This window comes from Pieris napi, chromosome 9 (assembly GCF_905475465.1).
Source record: "Pieris napi chromosome 9, ilPieNapi1.2, whole genome shotgun sequence".
Taxonomy (NCBI): Eukaryota; Metazoa; Arthropoda; class Insecta; order Lepidoptera; family Pieridae; genus Pieris; species Pieris napi.
The window spans coordinates 4,015,878-4,043,468 of record NC_062242.1 but is presented as its reverse complement, the minus strand read 5'-3'; the positions used below and the strand labels follow the sequence as shown (position 1 = coordinate 4,043,468).

At 32.2% G+C, this 27,591-nt stretch overlaps 2 protein-coding genes across 9 annotated transcripts; both read right to left on the bottom strand.

The window, feature by feature from the left end:
* Positions 1-345: 345 nt before the first annotated feature.
* On the bottom strand, positions 346-14,439 carry LOC125052565 (putative bifunctional UDP-N-acetylglucosamine transferase and deubiquitinase ALG13). 5 transcript variants are annotated; one of them, XM_047653485.1, is made up of 16 exons: positions 14,206-14,438; positions 13,718-13,968; positions 13,546-13,643; positions 13,315-13,469; positions 13,201-13,215; positions 12,685-13,134; positions 12,323-12,616; positions 12,004-12,182; positions 11,299-11,394; positions 10,743-10,842; positions 10,067-10,324; positions 9,387-9,529; positions 7,017-7,147; positions 6,351-6,449; positions 4,208-4,347; positions 346-4,135 (listed from the first exon to the last, which is right to left on the bottom strand). In XM_047653485.1, exons 2-16 carry the CDS (start codon positions 13,946-13,948, stop codon positions 3,987-3,989), a joined length of 2,538 nt encoding a protein of 845 aa, XP_047509441.1. In that variant the 5' UTR covers positions 13,949-13,968; positions 14,206-14,438; the 3' UTR covers positions 346-3,986. The 5 variants fall into 5 exon arrangements, with proteins under 5 accessions (XP_047509441.1, XP_047509442.1, XP_047509438.1 ...); XM_047653486.1 differs by lacking the exon at positions 13,201-13,215 and having other exon boundaries at positions 14,206-14,439; XM_047653482.1 differs by having other exon boundaries at positions 12,685-13,215.
* A 362-nt stretch (positions 14,440-14,801) lies between these two features.
* On the bottom strand, positions 14,802-27,527 carry LOC125052566 (thymosin beta). Of its 4 annotated transcripts, XM_047653487.1 has the most exons (6): positions 27,366-27,527; positions 17,419-17,571; positions 16,940-17,053; positions 16,287-16,400; positions 15,899-16,012; positions 14,802-15,622 (listed from the first exon to the last, which is right to left on the bottom strand). In XM_047653487.1, exons 2-6 carry the CDS (start codon positions 17,558-17,560, stop codon positions 15,483-15,485), a joined length of 624 nt encoding a protein of 207 aa, XP_047509443.1. In that variant the 5' UTR covers positions 17,561-17,571; positions 27,366-27,527; the 3' UTR covers positions 14,802-15,482. The 4 variants fall into 4 exon arrangements, with proteins under 4 accessions (XP_047509443.1, XP_047509445.1, XP_047509444.1 ...); XM_047653489.1 differs by lacking the exon at positions 15,899-16,012; XM_047653488.1 differs by lacking the exon at positions 16,940-17,053.
* Between the last annotated feature and the right edge of the window lie 64 nt (positions 27,528-27,591).

The window sequence follows — 27,591 nt, the reverse complement described above, 5'->3', positions numbered from 1 at the left end:
AAAATTCTTGCCATACGAACTTCACGCATATTCTATTTCTTTTTACTTGTAGATTGTCTTATTCCTATCTCGCTCACGCACGCTATAATCACACTCCCAATTTTGTGTCACAGGTGCGCGCGCATCGTAAAATTTCACTCTCATAAATTTTTCATAACGCGCCTAAAGAAGTATAACTTCAAAAATACGACTCTTAACATTATGCTTAAAAAACAAACCAAAATATATTAAGGGTCTTATAAGAAGTACACAAAACTTCTTTCAACTTCATTCAACGTTGACTAATATTGTTGTTAATCACGTTATTATTAAGTAAACACAATTAGGATAAAATAAAACAAGCAATAAAAAATCAGTATACTTTATTCAAGGGAATTTGGAAAAAATACGATATTCCAGAGGCGGAATAACTTTCAGCTTTGAGCTCTGTATAACCACATCGTATACTTATAGCACAACTACTCTATATCCACAACATAATTTTGTAACCATAAAATACCGCGTCACTGTTTATTCGATATTGACAATCATTTTGTTCTTAATGGCAGTCGCCAACTAAGTAATTGGCACATCTACGACTATTTGACTTTCATACTTTCGGTAATCTTACACAAAAATTAACATTAATTAACACCTAACATAAATTCTAACTCCTAGTAATTTTAACACTAATACTGAGACATCGAAACTGACTTTATTCATTTAGACATTTATCACACTACACTTTTTTTTTTCTTTTTTTTTCTTTTTAACAACGCACTGTAAAACAAAATATCGGAATATTCTGAATATATTTATTATTGTGAATTCTTTGAAATCCGAATGACAACTAATTGGGCGGAGTTTTTGCAGACAACCTCACATCTATATTAAAGACTAATTACAACACTTACACATTGAGATTACAATAAGACCTTACATACGTTGTGAATTAGTAGATACGTTTAATCAGTTAAAAATATTGTCAAAAAAACTATCATCTGTACGAACGATTTACTAATTCACAGTTAAATTTATACTTAACAATTACCTCTAAATAGACACATAGCTATGTTTGTTAACGAGTAACAATCATTTTATTTGAATCGATATTTCAAAATAAACCGTCTTGTTTTGCTGACCTTGCACAAAAAATATTATTTAAACAAAAATTATCTTCATAATAAAATAGACAAAAAAATGTCTGTCACACGTAACCAAAAATTTTGTGAGTTTATTTTGAGAGATCGATAATGTTAAAAGAGTATGTTGTTTGAAAATAGCAGCCAAAATATTGAAACTTACGCCTTCACCATCGGTTTACTTCCAAATCACAGCCAAATCTTTTAAAACCTTCCAAAAATACTTTTTATAAATTCACGGCGCTTTTTCTCATATTTTGGCAACGAATGACTGTACATCCACTTTCGCTTGACGTTACAATGTTAAGAATGTAGGAATAAATGCAGTTATATAAATGCTAAGACTAGGTATGTCATTAGGAAACTTATGTTTTTGTCAGGGGTCATAAAATAGTTAATCGTCAAAATAATCATGAAATTTGAGCTTTCATCCAAGTCTATCACCTCGGGTTGTCTTCTTTACATTTAATTTGAAGCATCCTATAATACTTTGACCCCAAAAGTTTCACTTATCATCTACCCAAGCACCAAATCGTAAACCACGCTTCATGAGATCAAAAGGGAGATTCAAATAAAATTATCTTTACCGCTGTATGAGGAATTGGGGCTGTCTAAAAATACTGTAGGTGGAGTTAATACTTCTTTGATTCATTTCTCGGAGATAGCATAAATAAAGAGTAAGTTGAAACGTGAAAACATTGGGTAAAGTATTTACACAAACAGAATATAATAAAAAGAAAGTGGAAGACGAAAAGTACAACATGAGGTAGAAAAAAAAACAAGCTTTTGTCACAAATCGCGCGTCAATATACGGCATTTTCATCACGAAACATTAAAGAAATGAAATGTTTTTTAGACAGCCCTGAAATATAAGTTTCATTTAATCTATAACTCGGTTTAGGAACATATACGAACCAATAAAATTGCGAAAATAAATTTGAATTTACCCAAAACCACCAACTCCAGTCGCAATCTCACGCAGTTCGCATTTTGTCGAGTGTGTATTCATATCGACCTTATAAAGCCTACTCTGTCTTACCGTATAAAGGAATGGATACGACTTATCTAGGATGTATAATTTAGATTTTTTACAAAAATATCTCGAAACCCTGTCAACCCTGAATTTCGAAGCACCACTTGACATCAGGGATCTTAATATAAAAATACATATGTAAGACCTGTAACTAACGGATAAAAATATATGAAAATAATACAAAGATAAATATTATAAGCCATTTTAACATATTAAGTACTTGTGCGGTAACGATTACTTAAATGTAATCCCATACGACTGCCGATGGATGGATGGAGGTGTTTAACACCACCTGGAGGCAAGTTTTATTTTCGACGAACACAAAATATTGTAATAAAAAAATATACTTGTTACTTTCTTATTTTTGATAAATAATCAATCTAAATTGCATTAGTTTCCCTCGTCAATTAATTATTACTTTTATATTTGATATATTTATCGGTTTTACAGTGGGTTTCCGTACCGTATAAAAAGAATATTAAATTTACGTAAACGTACTCCGTTATTAAGAGGGTCCTCTCCAGGTGGTTTCACAAAAACCCTATCATGTATTAATAATACAATTATTGACCGATCGATATCTTTTAAGTTCTATCATTTTTGTTTGGAAAGTTAGCTTCTTGCCTAAATATTTATTTGGAACATTTTAATTCCTATTGTTACGGACGCACCGATTTATTAAATTTAAGAGAATTTATATTAAGTTGTGCCCGAATAAAAAATGATTACAAAATTCAAATCTTCGATGGACAATCGTTGTAGAGCGGGAACTCAATTTCCAAGAATTTTTTAATAAAATCAGATCCAAAAGTGAGTATAAGAATTTGAAATTTTGTTTAATTCTAAGGACTTGTATATAAAATAATTATAAAATTTATAGCCAAGGGTCCGATATGTACGTGGCAGTTAAATGGAAACAAATAAAAGCATATCTCAATGGGAATGATATTTTTTAAGCTCGCTTGACCGTTTTTTCTGTCTTTGGTAGGTTTTATTATTTTGCCGGGAATCGAACAGGACAGATTATACACAGCGTAATCCACAAAGACGGAATGTGAATAACCATAAATAACGGACGTTTTACAAATTTGGACAAAAAATTCTGATATGCTTTTCATTGTTTACCTATAGTTGTATTTAGTACAAGTAGCCCCGACAATCGGACTAGTCTTGTAATTGAGCATTATGTAGGATATCACACAATTGTGACATTTTGGATTTTGATAAAAATGGTCTTGTATTGTCAAATTCAGTCGCTTCCGTAGCTACAGACAGAACAGTAACTCAATTAAACGCCAAAAGTTAATGCTAATTCTTAAAAGTACACATCGAAAGGAAGATCACCCAAATATACAAATGCCAAACAATCATCAGTGGTGCTTTGTAGGCTCGGCTGAAGCTAAAGTTTATATGTATTTATTTAAAATTCAAAATAGTAAGTTTCATACAAGGAGTAATATTTAAATCACCTGGAAAGCAAATTAATTGCAATTGGTTTTGTTCAAAAATGGCAGCTCTTTTGAGTAAATTTGCTATTTTCAGTATTGAGGGTACTTCCCTCACAAATATATAGGCTAGGCTAGAATTTTGTATATTTGGGCACCCGTGTAAATAAACAGGAGTTCTTCTACAAAGGTCATTTCTGTAACAACTTAGCCTGCTAAAATTGATACATTATTACACAATATCCAATATTACCTTTTATAGACATTTAAGACATCAAACATCAAAATACGATTAATATATCTCTAATAATATTCCACAGAGCAAAATCGCTTTACCGGTCGTAATAGGGCGTTAATGGAGTTACTGTCTGCTTTATACTGTGGCGTCTACTTGTGTTCGTGCACGGGTGGGGGTGCGGCGGGATGCATCTGGGGGTAGGGCGTCGGAGCCCCGTACATGGGCTGGACGCTGAACTCCATGCCCTCCTCGTACACGTAGCCCATGCCACCCATGCCGCCCATCATGCCCATCATGCCTGAAAATGTATAACATTATATTTCCATTCGATGATTAAAAAAACATATTTAAATAAAGACGTATGTCTCACCGGGATCATCAATATGGTAGTAGGGCACGGGGTAAATCGGCGGGGGGTATGGGGCGTAGGGGAAAGCGAGCAGAGGGGCCTCGGCCCCACCAACTTCTTCGCCGACGAAACCCCCGCGGGCTTCCACGTATGAGTTGCGGCTGGAAATAACGCCATGTATACAAAAATATAAAGACTAAATCAGTGTAATTTCACTCTTAACTTTAGTACTCTTTTATCTCTCTGTGACATTTTTTTTTTCGTGTTTGTGATGAACGAATTTAAGTAAAAACTGATTTAATGTTATTAATAAAGATGATACATAAACATGTCAAGTCATTAAATTTAACGTAACTTATAGAGATTAAACGACGAAATTAATGAAGTTTGGTTCTCTTGGTCAAACTTTTCTTTCCATATAACGATATAGATTCGGATTCTCTATAGATTCGGAAAATGCGTAATCCCTACAGTTTATATTTGATTATTTTGGTTTGGTGAGCTGCCAAACGGTTCAAATAATTAAAAAACCAAAAACTGAAATAAACACACGATAGAAAAGACGTAATACGATTTTCAAAGAAACATCCAAGCCAAGCAAAGCAAAGTAAACACAATAAATTCAAACTAAGGTACCACGTACAAAACTTACATCTCAATGCTACGAGATTTATGATCCCTGGTCTTAGGGAGCGTTCAAATATTACGTAACGAATTTGCCTTTTCTAAAACGTTACGACGCGGGGCGGGGATTGAATTACGCATTATTATTTTGTACTTTCCAGTACTTTACACTACATAATGGTAACTTTTAGGTATAAAGAGTCACTGGATGGTTACGAAACGTTTTACTCTTGGGTACAGAAAAACGTTACGGCGCGTTACATGAGGGGGGGTCAATTGCGTGACGTAATACTTGAACGCTCCCTTACTCCCTCACTTTTAGATCTTATTTTTGTTTACTCTCCTCACTTTATCACAAAGCATGGACTTCTTCGGCAACTTCCTGATGTCGCCTTCTCACACCGCATTCTCTCTATCTCTTCATTAAAGCGAAGCCTGGTGGAATAGACCATCAAAGCCTGTCTGGTGATGCATCGGAAATTGACTGGAGTGGTTTGATCGACATAGCTTTTCTCGACGACCAATTTGAGTTGTTCTCTTCAATCACGAACCACTTTGATAAGCACCCCCCAGTGAGATGTTTAAAACTCAAACATTTACCTGCTCCCTGGTTCTCTGATGAGATCATTACTCCTCCAATGGCGACACCTCGAAATCTGGAAGTTCCTTATTACTTTGGGAGTTGGCAGATCGGCACAGAATATTATTTCTTTAGCAATTTATATAACTTTCACTTCATCTCTTCTACTGCTCTGGTTTTCTCTTAGACTCTCAATAATATCGCATCTCTTTTCATCTCCGAATTTCATATCTTTTAATTTCACTGAATTCTCTGACCGCGAAGTGTAGAGTTGCATTCTAACCATCTCGGCTGTGACCTAGTTGGTCGTGCTGTGATCTTACCTATCTAGTCAGCCTTTCTTCAAGTTATTACTCATGTCTTCAATTATTCCATGTCCGCCAAGAGATGGTAAGCAACTCACTGTTCTCACTCTTCTTGACTTCAGCAATGATTTCAATACTGTGGACTTTGATTCTGCTTGGGCTGCTTCGCTCTATAAAATTTTCTCAGCCGGCTATTGACTGGTTCGATAGCTATTTTTACGATCATCGCCAGCGTATTCCAATAAATGATACCCACTCTCAGTGGAATAATGTAAATACTGGTGATCCGCCGGACCAACACGGAGCTGCTTGGACTTCTTATTCCTATGTATTTATTGCATTGTAATTCAACCGTGAGGTTAACTTTTTTTTATAGTTTTTTTTTTTTTTTTTTAATTTATTTTATTTTAGATTAAGTTTGGTAATTCTATGATTTAATTTTTGTCGATTTGGTTATAAACTTTTTGCACCCTGAATATTTTTTTTCTTACTTGGGTTTCCTGGAAGAGATCGCTTGTTAGCGATAAGGACGCGAGTTGCATTCCTAATTTATGTTATTTGTTTTTTATAAAATAAACAATAACATAAGATAAGACACATTTGACCCTTGAAAACTATTATTGCTAATTTTGAAATAAATAATTTAAAATATTACCGGTTGTTTGGTCCCTTGTTATTCATGTGTCCCTGGTTATTGTGTCCCTTGTTTTGGTTGTGGCTTTGGTTATTATCTTGGTTGTTACCACGTTTGAATCTATAATTTGTTTTTATTTTTAATTTAATTTTTATATTTTTTATAAAATAACCTACAGATTACTCCAATGCGGCAACTATTACATTTACATTGCATACAAAATAACACATCGACATAGAAAAAAGCAACACTAAATTAAAATATTAACAAAAATCTAACTATTTTTTACAGTATAGGAACTGACGTGAAGCAGACCTTTTGTTAATTCACTCATCAGACAATTAAAAACGTCTGATTATTTATGAAGTTCATGAATTATTTCCATTCATTGTGTCGTGAATGCCTTTTTCGAGATGTTAGTTTTCGCTTTGGGTACGAAAATGCAAACTAGTGTCTCTGTTCAGCGATGGAATTCTTTTTATGTATGCAATTAGCACTTGCTCCTACGGTGAAGGCAAACATCATTAGGAAATGTCTCAAACTTTGACAATTGATGGCATGTGTCAAACAGGCTGATCACCTACTTGTCTATGAAATAAAAAATGATCATATATTACTCAAAAAGTTAACTATATTATTTGCGTGTTTGAAATTAAAGTTATCTGTATGCGAAATGAAAATGTATACCTCGGTCCCAAGAGGGGTCTCTGAGCATTATTTCCCTTGCCCTGAATGTTGGTGTTCTTGTCTTGCTTGTGCTTGTTGTGATTGGGGTCACCGTGGAGAGGACGGTCTTGCACTGCCAACTGTTGCATGTCCTGGAAAATCAATTTTTTATGTAAAGTTTTACATACTACCCGTTATTTCTGAATATAATGACTAGCCGTCTTTAACTTATTTGCTGTAATTGTTTGGGGATCAGTCTTAAAGGTTGCTTTAGTTTCTATAGTGTTTAGTTTGTCAAAAAGTTGTTTTCTTAAATTTTCAACTCTTTTATATATGCCACAAATTCTTAGTATCAGTGGTCTGATAAGTAATTTAAGGTCGCTTTAACTCTGTAGCGATACGTACATTGTACAATCAGTACCATGACGTCATACCCTAAATCGCGCTAACGAAGTGTTTCCGACCAATGAGTATAATAATAATAATAATAATAATTTATTTTTTGCAAGAATATGGTACAAAATGTTAAGGTGATACAATCATAAATCGTTCGCATATTCTGCCACACACGATGGCGCGCAAATTTGTCTTAAACTATTTCACATTATTATTCAATGTCAATCCTTATACTATCTAGTCTATTATATTATATACATTATCATTAGCTTTATATCAATTACGGTGTTTCATGCAAATAATCATTTATTGAATAGTACATTTTTTCTAAAAGTAATTCACTAAGTCGCTTTTTAAAGAATCTAGACGGAAGATCTTTTAATTCTTTTGGTAATTTATTGTAGACTTTAATTGCCATACAAAAGCTGTTTTTCCGAAACAGTTCCAGATTGATTTTTGGCACAGCCAATTTCATCCCATGTCTACTTCTTACTTCAACTTCTACATTCGACTTAAAAATATGTATGTTTCTCTGCACGAATAAGGATATCTCTAAAATATAAATACATGGAAGAGATAAAATTTTGAGCTTCTTAAATAAAGGTACGCAACTATCAAGACAGTTTGCTCCACAAATTGCTCTAATACATTTCTTTTGAGCCTTAAATACCCTATTTACTTCGACTGAATTTCCCCAAATTATAATTCCATATCTAAGTATAGATGAAACATATGCATGATAAGCAGCTAATACCGTAGCATGGTTAACAGTTTCCCTTAGTCGTTTTAACACAAAAACAAAACTGTCTATTTTGTTCTGTAATTTTTCAATATGTGCCTTCCAACTACAAAATTTATCTATCGTTATACCTAAAAATACACACTCGTTCATTATGTCTAGTTTATTGCTTTTATATTGTAAGTCTAATTGTGTTTTAGAGTTATATGTCTGAAAATGGATTATGTTAGTTTTGGTCATGTTTATTTGTAGATTATTGGAATTCATCCAGTTAATGGCGTCGTCTAGAGATTTAATTAAGTTGTTTTTTAAGTCTTTTTACTTTTTATTATAAGTGTAGTGTCATCAGCAAATAGTATACAGTTCTGGTGTATAGCATCTGGAAGGTCATTTATGTATGTTAGAAAAAGTAGCGGGGCCAAAATACTGCCTTGAGGTAGCAATCTAATTTTTTTAAAAGTCTTTCATGACATACAAAGTCAAAAGCCTTTGTCATATCTAGAAAGATACAACCTATAAGCATTTTATCATTTAAGCATTCAGTAATTTGTTTGACTAGGGAAAAGCACGCAAGGGTGGTAGAACAATTTTTTCTGAAACCAAATTGTTCTTTTTTTAAAATATCGTATGATAAAAGGAAATTCTCTATTTTATTATACATTACTTTTTCGAAAATTTTAGATAATATGGGAATTAAAGTTATTGGTCTATAATTAGTCATTTGTGTTTTTGCTCCTTTTTTATGTAATGGTTTGATAATTGATATTTTTAGTTTTTCAGGAAAGATTCCTTCTACCATCGATAGATTAATTATGTATGTCAGTGGATCAAGTAGGTATAAAGCGCATGATTTAATTGTTTTGGTATCTAAATTATCGTATCCTGTAGATTTTGTATTTTTTAGTGATGTAATAATTTTTAATATATCCGTGTTATTTATGGGGGAAAGAAAAATACTTTTATGATTTAGAGGGATTTTGGCTTCTGGCAAATTGTTTGTTTAATTTTTTGTAGGCAGTGAGGTAAAATAGTCATTAAATAAGTTGCATATTTCATGTGGTGATTCATATGTTTTGCTATCAATATCAATTGCTTCTATATAATATATACTTCTCGACATCAGCCATTTTTAAAGGCCTTCGGGCCGGCCGAGCAGTGGTTCAGTATGTTTGCTAATAAATAAACAATACGCATTCCTTCCTCCACATCTCCAACAAATATTTGCTCAAAACCATCATTAAGTAGGTCGCTCTTACCTGAGCAAGAGTAGAAGGCGAGTAGTGCCTCGGCGGCGGATGCATGGGGTGCGGAGGATGCGGGGGCGGCGGCAAGGGAGGCCCGTAAGCTGCCCACATGCACTCCACGCCCAGGTTGAAGAAGTACCGCAGTGTTGCTATGTCTGCGGAAATACGAAGAGCTGCTGTATACGCATGATATTATTAGGGTTAAGTTTATGGAGAGATTAGAGCCCGTAGTCTGTAACTCTTAAAAAAATACGTGTGACACTCGGGGACTACCGCGGTAAAGCTATTGCATAGCATTTTTTATAAACTTATGCAATATAATTATTTATTTATTTTTTGCAGTATTTTTCATATTTCATTTTTTCATATTAATTCAATCTACCACTCTACCAGACTCAGACTAACACGCCTATCCGATCACGCTAAACCGATGTGAGACGCAGTATGAGTTCTGTCCCGCTCTAACGCGTATTGGCCGCACCTATATTTACGTCATCGTGTGTTAGGTTTTTTTCGTTACGGAATTTCTTGATTCGGTCTCCGCGCTCAAAGCCCGCGATAAAATCTATGCAATAGCTTATAAACATTTTTATTATCGTTTTGAGGAATATTCACAAGAACATATAAGTATAAAGCAAACACCAATCTGAGCATTAAATTCTGCAAATTAACCACCTCATAATACCACTTACCATTCATGGGCAGATCAGAACCATTGGCATGCACGCTCTTAAACACATGGGGGTTCACACCGGGTGGCAACGGCGGAGGCGGGTGGGGCACATTCATCCCCATGCCTCCCATCGGCATTCCGGGGGCCAACGGTTGGGGGGGAGAATGGGGCGAGCACCAGACGACAGACTTCATCCCGCACATATATTGTCCACAGTTGTACGGCACGTTTCCTGGCATCGTAGTCCCCAACGGTGGGACTGAACCCGGGTTCACACCTATCGACAGCTTACTGCTTAGAAATTGATACATAGAACAGCACTGCATATTGATTATTATCACACTGTTATATACTACTGCATATAACGAATACTTATAAATTATAATACTTAAGTAATGATATATCCATTACTTAATCACTACATTAGGTTTATAATTATCATTTGTTATATTCGTAATTGCTAAGAAAGAATTATTTATAAAAAATAATCACAAACAATATTTATTTTTTCTCACTTGCCATTAAGGTTGAGTATGGAAATGTCATGGCATGGAAAGTCAAAATAGTATTTTGGTTCCGAAGTCACCGTACATTGCTTTGTTGAACTAATATATTATTATCAATGTAACGAAAATGGTGTGTATTTGTATTCTTAATTCAATTTTTGATAATCATTGTGTAAGTTGCATATTTACCAGAATAAGTGGTTAGTGAGTTAGTGGTTGCAGGCGTGGAAGCTCGCACAGACACAGGCGTTGGTGTCGCCTGGTTTCCCATATCACCTGCGCCTCCCACCTGGAAATTAACATAGTGCTATATTAATAATGTTGGAGAAAATTAATTATTACAAAACCAAATTCTTACTATTTTTTGAGACGCTAGTGTCTTTGGGCTTTGGGGCTATGATTTTAAGACACACAGATCTATAGAATAGTCATAGAACAAACAATAAACATTAAGTTAGTAGAAAGCATGATTTCCTTAAATACTAAACAACACAATCAATATGATGTTAATTGGCTGTAAGATGAGGGGCTAATTTATATCCAGATGGGCATTTTCTTGCATTTATATATATATATATATATATATATATATATAGAAGGGTTATATTATACAATAATGTAGTTTTTAGAATCTATGAAATGTCTAAGGCAGTTTGTAAAGTTATCAGTAAAAATCTATATTATACCTAATATTACATATTCAACTAATTAATATTTGCGGAAAACAGAATACATAAGTACTAACCTGATTGTGGATGTCTGGTGAAGAACCATTGGCCTCCTGTGGCGGAGCACCCGCCGCCCGAATGTCCACCATTAGGGGAACCGTTTCAATTTCAACCTAAACATATATTTAACAATGATTATGTCTAATCCCAATTGCCATTATTCTACATTACAAAACTTTAAAGCATAATCCATAAGCTGCAACCTAAATCTACTAGGAGCCGTATACTACTTACAATAAAATACCTACTTTATTTTAATTTATATATACTAAAAAACTAATAAGTACTTACTGTAAGGTAAATATAGATTCTAAATCTTACAATAAGAGCGTATATTAAGTGTATGTTTTACTACTTTCTGTCTATTAGTTAATCTAGAAAGGCTACTAATTATAACATATTATATAAATCCGTAACTATTTTAAGGAATACTGTCTTTACAATACCTTGCACTCTTGGTAAATCTCAGTTTTACACTAGCTACTGCCTAAACAAACTGCTACGATATGGTTTCAAGCTCAATAAGCATTCCACTTGTTGCTTAAGAATTTTAAAATTGTATTAAAATTTTATAGAATCTCTTAATTTTCTTCTCAATTAAAAATAAAGTATAAGATGATAGAAAAAAATTTATTGCATTGAAAACTTAAAAAAACATCTGTAAGGCGATACAAACAAGTGTGATGCTTACACTCTATACTACTTCCTAACTACGCACTAACTGGCATCGGTTGGAAGTTACAGATATCCGAATGTTGATAAGGTGGATAATTATAGGCCTCAAATGTCATTTCAGCTTTTTCTTCAGTCCAATCTAACTTTGTTTCTTTTTCAGATATTCTTGTATCATCATTCCTCAATTTCTTGCTTGATTTTATACCTTGTTTTCGTATGACAGAGCCTATTCAATTATAGCAATTACTCATGGACATTTTAAATAAATTCAAGATTTTTAAGATATCACAATTGATAAAGAGTATAGATTTTAATTAATGCAAAGCAGTTTTTAAGTTAAGATTTTGAAAAATTGAAGCCACACACCTATTTGCTGTAGCATTTGACTGAGATTGAGAAGCTGCGAGTTTGCTCGAGAATATCTATATGGAGGTGCCCAAGGCTTAATCTCATCCATTGGAAGCGGTTCCAACTGTTCATAATTCACCAATCTCTTTTCTCCTAACTCTTCAATAAATACGAGACATGGACCTCCATCTTGCCCCATTTCTTGTATGTGACAATGATAGGGAACATCCTGGTCTACTTCCAATTTACACAAGCATTTAACACCTACTTGCAATGTCGTCCCATCTGAATATCTAGCACCAAAACGCAACTCTGTAAACACATTTCATCTAAATATAGAATATATTTAATATTATTCCACAAAGTGAAACTTTTAGTACCTCTTCTTAGTTCACTCCACACATCAAACTCAATGTTTCGATATATATCTGGGTCCAAAGCTTTAGCTACTTTATATGGAAATGGTGTTATACCATTATCGAGGAGCACTTTAGCACTGTTGACATTTAAACAGTTCAAACAAACATTCTCAAGCTGTATAAGGCTTCTATTGAACACAAAAATGCTCAGAGACTCTTTTAATAATGAAGCTTTCTCAATGTCATTAGTGTGATGTTTGCATTTTAGAGATAACGCATTACTATTGTTATCTTTGGTATTAGTTTCTTCAATAAAAATTTTTGCTCTTTCTTTTTGTTTTTTGTGTTCCATATCTGGCATCATGTATTCAATGTGATTATTTGTAACTTTCTCATGAAGCATTTTATCAACAGCATAGTAAAGGTCCTCCAAGTGGTAGACTCGGTCATACAGTAGCTCATATATTAATGCTATGTGAAAAAATTTATAAGCATTGAGAAAATATACATAAAACAATTTAAATAGATTAATCTTACCAGACATCAATAGCGCTGTATGCAATAAAGGATACAAAAATATTTTAGAGTATTATTGTCAATTGTAAGAATAAATAAAAAATCTCAACATATTATATTAGAAAGGGAACTTACATTGGCAGAATGCAGAATTATTTATAAATTCTTTTCTATAAAGAGCATCAAAATGCTTAGTGTCAGGAGAATAAAAAAGGTATATGGTTTTACCATAACCATTACAGATGTTAGTTTGCGGGCCTTTATTTGCTTCAAGAATGGTAAAATCTCGTCTGTAACATGTACAGTGATGTTAAATGTTAAGTTATTATTATTAAATAACTATGAGAGCTTATACAATTTTCTTACCTATAGAGATGGCTCATAGCTGATAACTCAACAATACCACCCCATGCAGATGCATTGGACATTTCCTTAAGGTAATTCTCAAAAGAACAACTTAATGACTACAACATAAAAAATATGTAAGAACCAAGTAATAGAAAATGTAATAAACGTAAATAAAAATAAAGGTAAGTACCCCTTCAAACAAGTGCCGATTAGAGGACATAAACTCGATACATTGTAGCCTAACTTTTTGATAATAATGTTGGGTGTTAAAAATGTTTTCAGAAACTGCCCTAAAAAGACAACTAGAGTCTCTAGCTGTGTGTTTTCGATAGAAATCCATTTCGTCAAGCCAACGGTCAGGCTCAGACGAGCGTTTTTGAATTTTCCAAGGGCCGCGACATCGAATCGGAGAGGGCGACATTGGTTTACAATGCTAATTATCTGCAGGTAAACAAACAAATGACGACGATAATAACACATGAAACTTATCGTCATAGCACATAACCGTAATCACATACCTATCGATTTTTTCAAAGAATAAAAACATATCATCGTATTTTAAAACCATATCGTAGCGTTGCCTTATGTGTAGTTAAATGCAAATCGTTGTTTTGATGTCTAAATAATACGTGCGTAAGAAAGACATAACAAAATGTTTTAATAATGAATAACACTTACCGAATAGATAAATTTCGACAATAAGCATCAGTGCTTGACTGAAGTAGGTATCGAAAATGTTCTATTTTGCGTTGCGTGAAAAAATTGCACGTGCCATTTGCCAAAAGCAACCGTCAATGGTCGGCGGGAATAAAAATCAAAACATCATAGAGTTCTCTAAATCTTCTCTATGGTCCTTGGTCGAGAAATTTTTCAAATTTCAGCAGTGATCTATAATGTTGCCATTTACTTCGCCAATTTTTATTTCTTATGGTTAATACTTAAGTTTAAACAATATTATATTTTAGTTTAATCGATATATTTTTATGGTTGGTGAAAAAAATATTTTTTTTTGCATCATAACTAAATTCGCTTATGATCATTCATAACAGATTTTAGTCACAATATGATATAAGAATACTAATGCATATAGGTGTATAATAATATGTTAAAATATATGTGTACATATAATACAACGATATCAATTTCTGAAACAAACTTTACTATAATTTAATTTTTCAGTTACATATCTTATATATTTTTTTAGGGACATAAAACAACAAACACTTTTTTAAAACCTATATTTATAAAAAGCACCGTCTGTAAAACATACAAAATTTCGATTGATTGATTTATTGGCATCATAGCATTATATAAAATTGAAAAATTGTTGATTATCATTACTATAAATATTTTTCATCACAAAAAGTATAAACATTAAAAAATTACTATTCTTACATGTTGAGCATCAAATACTTGTTATTACTGAATAAAAAACAATAGAACAAATTTGAATGAGGTCTATTGATGTACAATTTTTTTTAAAGAATCAGTACACATTAAACCTCTTCACAAAATGGTTTTGGGGACTACACTCCTAATTATTGTTATTATTAGAGCCAAATAACCTTTTTGAGATATTAGTGAATAAACTACTAGAAGTTATTTATAAAATAGTAAGTGTAGTGGTTATGCTTAATCAAAATCAGTACAGGATCTTAACAATGTCTTGATATAAATTAAACCAAATGCTCATAAAATACACTTATTTTATATCGTTAAAAGTGACGTAGAAAATTTCGGTTCCTATAATCTAATGGAAAACCAGTTCGAGTTTCATGGAAAAATCTATGATAGTTTTAGAATACTCAAAATATCTGTGGATTTATTTTTTAAAGACTGAAATATTCACAATTTTAGCGGGTCTCGAATACTGGTTCCGTTATTTTAACTTATCGTTACTAAAAATACGGCGATACTAGCGAGATATAGTTGCAATAAATACGATGGAAGATAGTTCAAGCTGTCTTCTCCTGTTCGATAGTGTCTTTAGTGGGGAGAGGATTCTTCTCACAGGTTTCAGTGTGTTTCAACTTGGTTGGGTCGAAGTTTTCAATACCATTCAAAAACTTATTTTTCTCCTTTTCGGCCTCAATTGCTGTAAAAATTTATAAATAACATTTACAACTTATAAAGTTTATTTTCTGTTGGAGTCGATGATACAATTATTGAAATATATTATTGTTTGTAGAGTATTGTATGAAATATATCGTACGAATGTACGATTTATAATGTACATTGCAAATGCAAGAATATAATATAGTAAGGTATAAAAAGGAGCTGACACACAAAAATATGTTTATATATACTAGGTACAAATAATAAAACCAAATTAGGCATGCGCAAAATAAAAATAAAGCTCATGGAATTAAACCTTCAATTGGAGGCAGGAGATTCTTTTCTTCTGTCGTGGTATGCTTCATCTGAGATTTGTCGAAATGTTCCACCCCATCAAGTAAATTCTGATGCGCTTTCTCGGCAGCTACAACTGTTTATAAAGCAACGTGCAATGCAGTGTAAGCACAGGCAAAAATATTTATAAATTTTAAATTAAAATTATGTGCAGATGCATTTTATGTGCGCAATGCAAACTGAAGCAGAAAACTTAAATAATTAACTAATGATAACGAGATTGTAAGATGCAATAGTTTATTATCTTAAAATGCTTAATAATTAAAGCTTATTTAATTGATTGAAATGTTTGTATTTAAAAGTTATAACAATACAGTTTTTTTAGAACTTATAAATGAATAAAATCGTACCATCTTTATCAGGCAGTGGGTTTTTCTCGTTAGTTTCAGTATGTTTCAGCCTGGTAGCGTCGAATTTTTCAATGCCATCAAATAGGGACTTTTGAGTTTTTTCAGTGGCAACATCTGCAAAGCATCAAAATGACATTCAATTCATTCAAAGACTCATAGTAAAAAAGATGGGCTTTTTAATAATTTTCGGGAGTCGTTCGCATTTTCAAATTCCATAAATTGCCTGTGCAAACTGCTATCGATCCTATAAAAATAAGTAATATAATGTGTTGCTATTTTTTTAATTATTATACGCGACATTCAGATTTCAAAAGCCAGTTATTTCAATAATAGTTATTGCAAAATAACGAACATTCAAACTCATGCGAATAAAAACATTGAATGTGCTTGCATACATTAAAAATGATAAACTTTGGTTTTTAAAACTTTTTGTTATTAGGTACAAAACTCTTGTGACACTAAAATTAAGTCCTGCAATCATAAAAGCGTGTTCAAATGAAAATAGCTCCCTTATTACAAGGCGTAATAGTCCTACAATACATTGCATTTCTTTTATGGGCCCGAATTTGTAATATTAGCAGCTATTTTCCACAGACAGTTACTTTGGATTATTGGATTGTTATTTTGAGTGCAGGTATTCACTCGCTGAGTACCTAACGCGTTGGGGAGTACATTTTTCTCAACCGTTTCAGTTTTCCTCAGTAAGATCGGCCGAAATTGTTCAACTCCCTGAAGTAGAGCTGTATGTTGTTTTTCCCTTGCGACGTCTGTTTAAAAATGTACTTGTCCTATATTTCTACTACATACCAATTCTTTGTTGAATGAATAAATCACTTTTATCATAGTGTATGACATTGTTCTGCTTATACTCTTCTAGGAATCTCAAAATTGTAAAAATATATAGGTACTTTATAAGTGACAATAACTTTTACCTTAAAATAAATAGTACGTAAAATTTTCACACCAAAGTAATTAGATATTGTATTATAGAATTGATTTCCAAATCCATTTAAATAAAGATAAAAAACATTAAATTCATATAAGGATAAGAAGTGTCTTGTCATAGTTCTAATTTTTTTATTAAAGAATTTTGTTATTTGCGATTGCTTTTGTCATAATTTTATAACTGCACCTTCTGCAGATGGTAGGACAATTTTCTCATTGGTGTCCACGTCCTTGAGGCAGCTGGGGTTGAAAGCCTCTAGCTGGCTCTTGAGGTCTGTCGCGACCTTGGGGAGGTCCTTCAGGGATGGGGCGTCGACTGAGCAGGCCATTTTATTGAGATCTGTGAACCAATACAACGTATTGTTAGTTTGGAATGTGTGTACAAAATACCTATATTGATAATTTCTCTAATGCTTCCCTAATGCTCTTTTAAATTTTAGATTACCTTCTACGTAAAGTCACAGCCTCACCTCACTCACACTTATCTAGCTAATGCAAGCTAGATAAGTGAGGCGTTAATACATTAATATGTATCCATTTACGTCAACCAAAAAACAGACGTTTCATCAATATAACAATGGCAACAAATATAATAAAACGTATGCAATAAGATTCATAAGATATCAGTAAAGATTGACGGGATATAAGTAAGTACATACGTTAAGTTGAAAACGAAGCACATTACTATATTAGGATATAAAAGTTTTATTGAGTGAAATAGCACATAACTGTTTGCTTTTGGGTTTGCGAAGGGTTCGGAATAGCGAGGGCGACGACGCTCGAGGGGATTACGCATTGAAACTACAACCACTTTATTAAGAAAAAATATAATGAGTGCTGCCTCGTAGTATTATTAAAAAAGCGACAGTTTCAGTTTAAATCGTAGACAATAAAACATCTTGGTAAAGTTTTTAATCTATTTATTACTAGCTGGCCTGGCGAACATCGTACCGCCTAACAGTCGATTCTTTATTTGTTTAAAATACTTATTCTACTATTCGGGACACCGGTCTAGCTAGTAAGATAAAAAAGAAAGTTGATAAGACAACAAATACATTATGTCAAAAAATAAAAATTTACCTTCCCGGAACTCCTCCACTAACACTTGAATTTTATGCTATGGCATTAAAGTTCAAATTGACTTTTAAGTATTATTACGAATATTTTGTATGGGAATATAGAAAAGTGTTGTTTTTAGACTTTTTCACTCAATTTTTTTTTAATTTTTCTCCGTAAGAACCATCCTCGTACTTCAAGGTATATTATAAAAAAAAATCAGCCAAATCGGTCAAGCCGTTTTCATGTTATGTCGTGACAACGGAAAACGGGTTTCATTTTTATATATGTATATAGATAATTGAATATATCTGTCTAATTATTGAATACTTTCTGCTAACCGCTATTCTTTACCTCTGAAATAACAACAGATGTAATAAAATATTTGAATAAAGATATCATTCTATTTTGAAGAATGTGTTTTGGAAAATATACCGGGACTATTTCAAAAAGCATCATCTACTAAATAAAAATGTTGTTCAGGAAATTAACGTTAACGATCTAGCTGAGAATGTTCAACTCTGCAGAAATAACTGTACCTAATGTGAGGGGCAATGCACACTCGCCGCAGAAGAATATAATATGTAAAATCAAAATAACACACATAAAGAAATTGAACTGAGTTTCTTTGGCATTCTTGAAGTAGACTTAATCGTTTAAAATTATTTTGTTATAACAAATTATTTATACTTATGTCTATATAAATAATTTGTTTTAAAATTTCATTAAGCTAAATCGAGGTGAAAAATTACTTCCAATTCACAATATTAGTCGCCGTCGAGAGACAAGTGACATGAATACAAAATGTACATCGGACATTGTTGGTTAAGCCTATGTATACTAAGTTATAATACATCCGGTCCACCACGGTAACAGTCTTTTGTTTGGAGACACAAGGGAGGCGCAGTTTTACAAATAATCACCTATTCATGTTTTATGCAGACAGTCAATGGACTCGTCTAGGGAAAAATGTAAAAAAGCAAATAATGGCTATTATAAATGTGAATCGACAAAATTGCTCGGTATTCATGTTTTTGGCACGTTGCTTTCAAAAAGTATTTGGAAATATTGTTTTGCGTTTTCGTCAGAACATCGTCGCGTTTTATAAAAATTAACTTGCTACTTGCAAGTGATATGAAAATTGGAAAAGAATAATAAAATAATATTTATTTATTCTATGTATAATGGCAATGTTTCAGAACGGCAACAAATAGATATAGGAATATTTAATTGGTATATGATAACATCGTATATGTTGCTAAGCTTAAAACACGAAGAAAATAGACCAATTCGTGTATTTTTTATTTATTCCTTGAACTCTGAGGAAGGTTTTTATGGAGAAAAATGGAAAGAAGGTTAAGTAAAAGAACATTTTAAGGCGAAACGAAGTTCCCGGGGCAGCTTGTTTATAATATAACCCAAAATGTGAAAAGAATATCTAAGTAATAAAAATATTAATGCAATTTTAAGTATGCTATGTAGGTAATTTTACCGAGTAGAATATACCCACTTTTTCCAATATCTTTGAGACGTATAATGAATGACGACATTTACAAGATAAAAGTGTTATCAGGGGTAATATATCACTTAAAATAGATGAAGATGGTATAATTCATTTGAGATTATTTCTTGTCTGAATAACAAATATTGATGGACAACTTGACAAGGATGTGACGTTTATGCAACGGAAATGCGTTAATAAACAAAAACTAAGGGTTAACAGCTACTATGTTGCAAAATATATGTTAATAAATAATAATATTTTAAGTGGTCTTAAAAAATAATTACATATACATATGTATATGCATATAAAGTAACTAACATATTTTACAGTCGAATACAAGTAGTTTCAGTTTTATTAAAACTGACGTAAATTATTAACCGGATTTATTATGGACTTGTAAATCTATTATAGCGTGTATCTAACAACTCTAGAAAAACGGCACTTTCCAATTTTGCGTAAGTTTTTAATCAACCTGAACCAAATAATGACAAAACTACATTAAGCGATCACGAAAAACACCGTTTTAAGCCCAAATACAATGTAATTTAAATTATATATATTTTCGGGTATTCGATCTGTTACATAAATAAATATTACAATAGATTTTGCATTGTCAGTTTTATTCTGCGCCTTTCATAATTAAAAATATAGGTAGGTAGGTAACCTACTTGGAAGACATAAAAAAAGTATTTAAATACAAGAGTACTCACTTGTTTTAATAATTTGACCAAAGATTCTTAAAAGTTTGTATTGTAAGTAATTAAAACTTTTTCTTTTATTAGCACTCCTGGGTACAATTTAGTATCCTGATAATACAGACAGTTCCAGTACGAAAATTACTAGGCCTCCTTTGTACCATTTAATTCGGAAACACAAAGAAAACACGTCATTATAATGCAAACACTAAACAATAAGTCGTCAAGCAAACACTGTACACTGTCATGGACCATATGTTGCGCTAAAAATTAAGCATTGTACAACTACAGTTATGTCAGCCTTTCCACAACCGTAAACGGTAAGACAAGTACGACTTGAAATTGATCGTGAGATTAAAAAAGTTTAACAACTGGCCATATGGTCGCAGTATAAGGGACCTTTGTTGAGTTTATATTCTTCGCTTATGGCGATCGTTTTATAACGTAGAGCTTTATGCCACAGATCCGATTAGAAAAGCAGAGACTTGTTACTTGTGAGAGCCCCATGTCAGTAATTTTTAAAGGTTCAGCCACAGAACAAAGTAGATATGTGAAAAAAGAGTAAATCTTTTAAATTCTAAATTGGTAAATTAATAACGTTGCTTCAGTAATGTAAGTAATATGTAACTAAAGAGTATAACTCAACTAACCTCAACTAACCAAATAAGCAAATTATTTGCAATTTAAAGCACTATTTAAACCATATTTACTTATCGCTGTAGTGTTTTTCGTCAGAATTTTAGTGTGTTAAGTCAATTAAAAAAAGAAAAAGTATTAACAATATCCTTATTCGGATTATACATTATCAGATAAATGCTGAAATACGACGTTTTATGTAATCGTGTTTTTGGGCCGACATTGGCGCCAGTAAACGATTTACTACAAATTAAAACGAGTATTTATTCGTAACATTTTTGGTTGTTTTATTTTTTTATAAGCTTACACGAATGTATAGAGATAAAATAATCTTAAAGCTAATTTATTTAGCTAAAGAAATGTTACCGGAAATATTTGTAATTTCCTATTTAATCGTCTCATGAGTTGTTCACGGTAAACGACCTTAACATGACTCAGTATATACGAAATATTTATTGGAATTGACATTTTATACGTATTCAATGAATCATATCTTTGTATATAAAAACGGGCATGGAACAATAAAATTATTCATAGTCAGAAAGGTCTGGACCCACTTTTCACCATTCTCAGTCCATGATAATATTTATGGGCAATTTCAACATTTTCTTATACAAAAATATATTATATCCACTTCTACCACGGACAGTGAGTAACATCACAAATTTTACAGCCAACCATAATGTTCTTCGTAGCGTTTTTAATGGTTTTATTTTTGCAGACCCCTTCGCATCAATTACGAACAGTGAACTCTGAGTCAGCATTTAGTCTGTGGGGCCCGGTTGCGTAGAAAGTTATTAAAATTTCACCGCGAAGGCTTAACAGACTACGACGAGATTGACGGCTTAACCAAGGAGTTTATAGTGAAGATTATGATCTAGATACACGAAATAAAGCGTTACAAAAGGGCGAACTCATAGTTAAAAATATAATTTAAAAATGTAAAACCATAATATGAAAGTTTTGACTATTCCCAAAATGCCGTTAGGTAAAATTTATACTGTTGTATTCATTATCCAGATTCTAATTTAACCGGGATGGTATAATTCTTAATTAGATTATTATGTTTGATATGCTTCTTAATTATAGCATTTATGTAAAAAACTTAATTAACTCCTTTGTTTTTGATAATATAATTAAGCTATTACTAACGAATATGTTTCTGTTAAAAATTCACTTTTTTAAATGTGTGTTAGTTAATAATGTACATATTTATACGTCATGTAGACCCTCTGATGGAGTCGGAAGCTATGCGTTAAATTCCAGACAACAAAAAATTTATGAGTTTAGAATGCACAGATTGATCCCGTCTTTTACTATTAAACTTTAAACTGACAACATCAACAGAAAAAAAATACGATTATAATTAAAAAGTCTAAATATAATAATTACTATATATATTTAATCGATATGTGACGAAGACTAAATATCCCGACTGGAATTCTAAATTTATCTAAATATTCAGTTCCCACTGCATTCTATTTTATAGTCATCTGCAAATCTCCACGCGACCTTGTGCCTATAAATAGTACACATTCCAGCTCATGATAGGACCAAAATGGCGGCCAGCCTTGTGCTAGCCTGTCAACAAGGTGACCCAACTACGCAGCTTTTCTCCATATTTGGTTAGGGTTGTGAACTTTTGAACGCAATTATTGGAAAGAAAGATAATCTACCTCGCATTTGACATTATCGAATACTTAAAGGCCATAATTTTTCTTCCATTAACACATACCTAGTGTTTATGCAAAAAAAGGGGCTAGGTATAATATAGCATTAGACAGTGAAAATATCTAGTCATTCATTTTTAAAACATGATGTATGTTATGTATTTCTAACTACTAGACCAACAAATGTTAAGGTATCTTATTATCTTTAAAAGTTATTCCTTATGCAATGTTTCGTAGTTGAACACATGTCTGTATCAAATATCAGGAATTGAGGAGTTCATTACAAGCGGACGTGCGATGACTCGAAACAGGAAAAGTAATATCGCGCACTTATACGGGTTTAATAAACAACTTATTCGTTATCCTTTCGTATTATTCTTAACGCGCAAGAACTAAGCAAGAGGTCTAAAACAAAGGATCATTTACACCTTTACAATGAAAGTGTTTTTAAAGACAAAGGTTTTTAAAGAAAAATCTTTCTTACCGTAAAGTCAATGTTCGCGACAAAACCAACTTAGGTCTTTATCAATTATAAGCACAATCGATAATTTCTTTAGGGAATAGATAAGACTCTTATCGAAATAACGTGTGTCATATGCATCGTTATAAACAGTGGTAAAAATAGATTAATGTTTGCAATTCATATCGTAAATATCTCAGAACAGAAATTTCAGCTGTTGTAAAATAATTATTGTTTCTTAAATGTATAAAAGAGGACGGACTAATAATTATCACGATAAAATACATAATTAATTCAATACACATAATTGATTTAGTATTCTATCACGTTCTTTACTTACAGAAAAGGCACACTTACATTCAAAGTGTGATTTGACGCATCAAATTGCAAGGACAGGAGAATTGTCTCGATATAACTAAAGAAATAATACCAAATAGGTAAACGTCTTCCGAAGCACGATACATGCATGTTAATATGTGTGCTGATAGAATTACAATTAACAAAGAATGCTATTAAAAAAGAAATCCGTCCCAGACAGAAACTATTAATTAGTTTAATATTGGATGTTATTAGTAGGATGTCAACATCACTCAACGATTCAATATTTTTACTAATAATATGTTACTTATTCCATATTAGTTATATATTAATATTATTAGACGTTAGCCTAATTTCTGCTAATATAAAGTTCCCAACTAAACTGTTAGATACATAGGAATTTACAAAATTAAAATGGCTTCATACGTGATAATTCGAATATTCGAAAAACCCCTCACTTTTGCGAGCGTCAATATTACATGCCATAAACACAAAATGGACCATTATATGAGGCAGCATAGTTTACGACTTCAATGAATAAGTGAGTATAGTGTGTTATTTATTTAAATTTTATTATTAATTTATATTTGAATGAAAATGTTCAGTAGGTACGTAGACGGTTATAATTAAGTACCTACCAGAGTCAAATAGAACTAACTATTCAGATTCTTTGGTTCACTAAAACTAACAAAATTCCAATGAATAAGGATGAATGTACTTAAGCATCTTTGGCTTGTCTTGTAATTTATATCAATGCAATGCATTAAAGTGACTCATTAATGATTTTAATAGAATTAGAATGCGCCAAACGCGATGTCATTGACCCCGCCGCCCGCGCCATCTTTAGCGCAACGTAAGATGTAAGGCAACTTCAAATCAAAAATTACATCTTAAATTTTATGGAGCGTCAAGCGGAGCTAGCAATTAAGATTTCAAGAGCAGTAAGCACCACGGATGGCTGGTGTCGTGTTAGCTAGTTTTTATTATTTATTTAACTTTATAACGGGCTAATTAGTCTAAAATTCGGTGTAAATTGATGATGTTCGTTTAATGGTTCAATTTAATTAAGGAGATGCTGAAACCGTTATTAATAATAATCCATTTGTCTCCTTCATATCAAAGCAGTAAAATTTCTGCTAAAATAGATTTTTATTTTCCTCGTATTACCTATAAAAAATACATAACACAGTTTGATACTATCAATGCACCCTCGATGCATCGTATCGATCTGCAGGACCACAGTGGAGTACCGAAGGGGTGTCTGCGAGGGATATTCGAATTACATATAGGTATTTAGACTTTAGATAGCATGTGCTTAAGTGCCTAGTATGTATTCAATTAACATAGGGGTTTTCCTTTTGTTTCGACAGAAATCTACTACTGTGTTGATTTTTGAAGGTTTCATGTATATTTTATATAAATATTAATTAATAGTGGGTGTTTTCTTAATGCAGTTCAGAAAAAAACTTCGTACATTTTAAAATCTAAGTTCGTTATACTTATGCGTTTATATTTAATTAATTTAATGATACTAATTAGCGTTTTATCTCCGTATCAAGTTAAATAGTTGAAATTTACAATAAATTCGAAGTTCTAGACAAGTCTTTGAAAATTATATTTAATTATTCAAAAGTTATAACGAATCATAAAGTTTAATACAGGAATATTTTAATGAAAGCAATTATTTTAACAGTATTGTTCCGTAGTACGCAACGCACCCCCGCAAACCGGTATCCCTTAGGCATTAGGGCTGTTTGCTCTCAATCGATTCTATTCGGGAAGCTTTTGCATCCCTTTCTTCCCTTTAGGTTCTCTTTCACAGGCCACTGTCCTGTCTGAGCAGATAATAACAGTCACACAATAGAGATATTTTACTTGTATAAAAACATTTATTACCGAAATGTAATTATTATTAAAAGTTTTGAAAGTACTTTAATTACCCATAAAATAAGAAAATCTTTAACCGTTTCAATGTGATTATAATACGTGCTAATGAGGCCGTTAGTACAGTTATGTTTATTATTCTGATTCATATTCAACTGACTGATATCTAAGACAGGAAAATTATATTGAATAAGCATTTTAAAATGTCAAATGATGAAAACAATGTAGTTTTGAGGTATCATCTAGTAAACAATTAGGTTGAAGTGGACATTTTGTTATTATGTCTGAAGAAAAGTGTTATTGCTTATAGAGTTTAATAAATTCAAAAACCAGAAATAGCTACTTTTAAACATATTGAAAGGTCTATAGTAGAATGTAAATTGCATTAAAATGGAAATACTTAACATGTTCATTTTTTTGTACTAATCCAATACAATTCCCACGTATGTAAAACATTTTCCCCTCCTTAAAAATATTTAAAAAAAACTATATAAATACATAACATGAACTCATTAACCTAACACAATATATTTAGAGAATTTTATATCTAAGTATACAAGTTAATGTTTTTAAATATTTAAATAGTTATACATATTGTAAAATTCAATACATCTATCGTTGCAATTATCAATAATATAGATTTCACGTGCGATCACTCTTAAGAACGCTATGACGCGTGAAACTGGCGAAAGCGGCTTTAATGTTTTCTTCGTTTCTTTCTATAAAATTTATATATTTATTACCATAGCTGCCCATCACGTACACACTTTTTCCAATTTCGTCTGAGCTATATAAACACAATGAAACCTATAATTGCGGAGAGCTAATCTTAAGCAATTTTTAATCGATGACAAAGTCTCATTCATTGTTAAGAAAGAATAAAAACATGTCGTTTTAACTATTTGTCACGTATTTTGATAACTAATTAGTAAAAACTCACGTACGTTAACTATGTCTGAGATTTTGAGATGTTTCTCTATATTTAAGTTATTCTTAAAACAGCTTGATGTGTCAAGCATGTGTTTGGGTTAGTCATATGTCTATTTTTAGACTGACCTGATACATCGAACTTATCCTTTTAAGTCCTTTTAATCCTTTTTTAACTTGGAAGAAATTTCCAACTACAAATGTTTTTCGGATGAGTTGAATGACCATTTATTAGTCGACGAAGTAATTGTATTTATTAACATAACTTTGTACCATGGGAAACGAACCGTAAAAGATCTAGATATATTAATTATCTTTTATAACATTGTTTTAGTAACTTCTAGGAAACGTCTATTTGAAAGCATTTTATGACTCACTCATTGCTAACGATCCCCCTTAATCTAAAGTCACCCTAAACGGATTGTTTAATTGGTTTTGACGGAAATACATTTCTTTTAAACTAAACACCTACTTTCAATAACGAAAAGGGTATTGAAAGGACATTCTGAATTTTAACTTGCTAGTTATTTAATCAGTATATTTTATGTAGGTACATATAAGTAGTTAACCGTCAAGAAACCTCGATCCACGGCCATCTCGTATTACTCATACTGAAGGGAATGTTTTATAGATGACTTATCGAAACGCATACACTGGACAAAACGAACAGCAACACGCAACAACGACAGATTGTTTTAAAAACCGTACGTGTGGATGAAGTCATGCAACCGCTCCCACCCGGCAAAATAAGTTCCGTTAATTGACACAAAACAACGTACATATCGAACCAGCTTACGTATTGTGGAAAAAAATATTAAAATACTCAAAATACTTAATAAAGTTTTAGAAAATATTGTAAATTTTTGATTGTGAAACTTAAAACCCGTTGTTTTTACAAAATATTTTTTTATTACAAAATAAATTAATTTACATTTATTTAAAGATTTTAATAAAATAAACTAAAATATGTATATAAATACTTACCTATTAATTGGTTAGGTAGAAAAATCACGATCACTTCGCTTGCCGGTCCAAATGCGACTGTCTGTCTGTCTCGAAACACAGCAGTAGTATGCGGTGCGGGCCGATAAATCGGGGGTGGCGCGGTGCGGCGGAGACACGACAGTTCGACGCACCTAGTTATGCTTATGTACTACAGAGTACAGTATCGATGATTCATGCACACATTGGAAGATATCGCCGTATAACA

What these genes read in the sequence shown, in the direction of transcription:
- LOC125052565 (XM_047653482.1), bottom strand. Translation starts at nt 13,948, where the DNA reads ATGTCGCCCTCTCCGATTCGATGTCGCGGCCCTTGGAAAATTCAAAAA. An exon ending in CACCAGACATCCACAATCAG is followed by an intron (nt 10,843 to 11,298) that starts GTTAGTACTTAT and finishes GTTAATTTCCAG; the next exon opens with GTGGGAGGCGCAGGTGATAT. An exon ending in AACAAGGGACCAAACAACCG is followed by an intron (nt 4,348 to 6,350) that starts GTAATATTTTAA and finishes CGTTATTTCCAG; the next exon opens with CCGCAACTCATACGTGGAAG.
- LOC125052566 (XM_047653487.1), bottom strand. Translation starts at nt 17,560, where the DNA reads ATGGCCTGCTCAGTCGACGCCCCATCCCTGAAGGACCTCCCCAAGGTC. An exon ending in TGTCCTACCATCTGCAGAAG is followed by an intron (nt 17,054 to 17,418) that starts GTGCAGTTATAA and finishes ATTTTTAAACAG; the next exon opens with ACGTCGCAAGGGAAAAACAA. An exon ending in TGTACTCCCCAACGCGTTAG is followed by an intron (nt 16,401 to 16,939) that starts GTACTCAGCGAG and finishes GATGCTTTGCAG; the next exon opens with ATGTTGCCACTGAAAAAACT.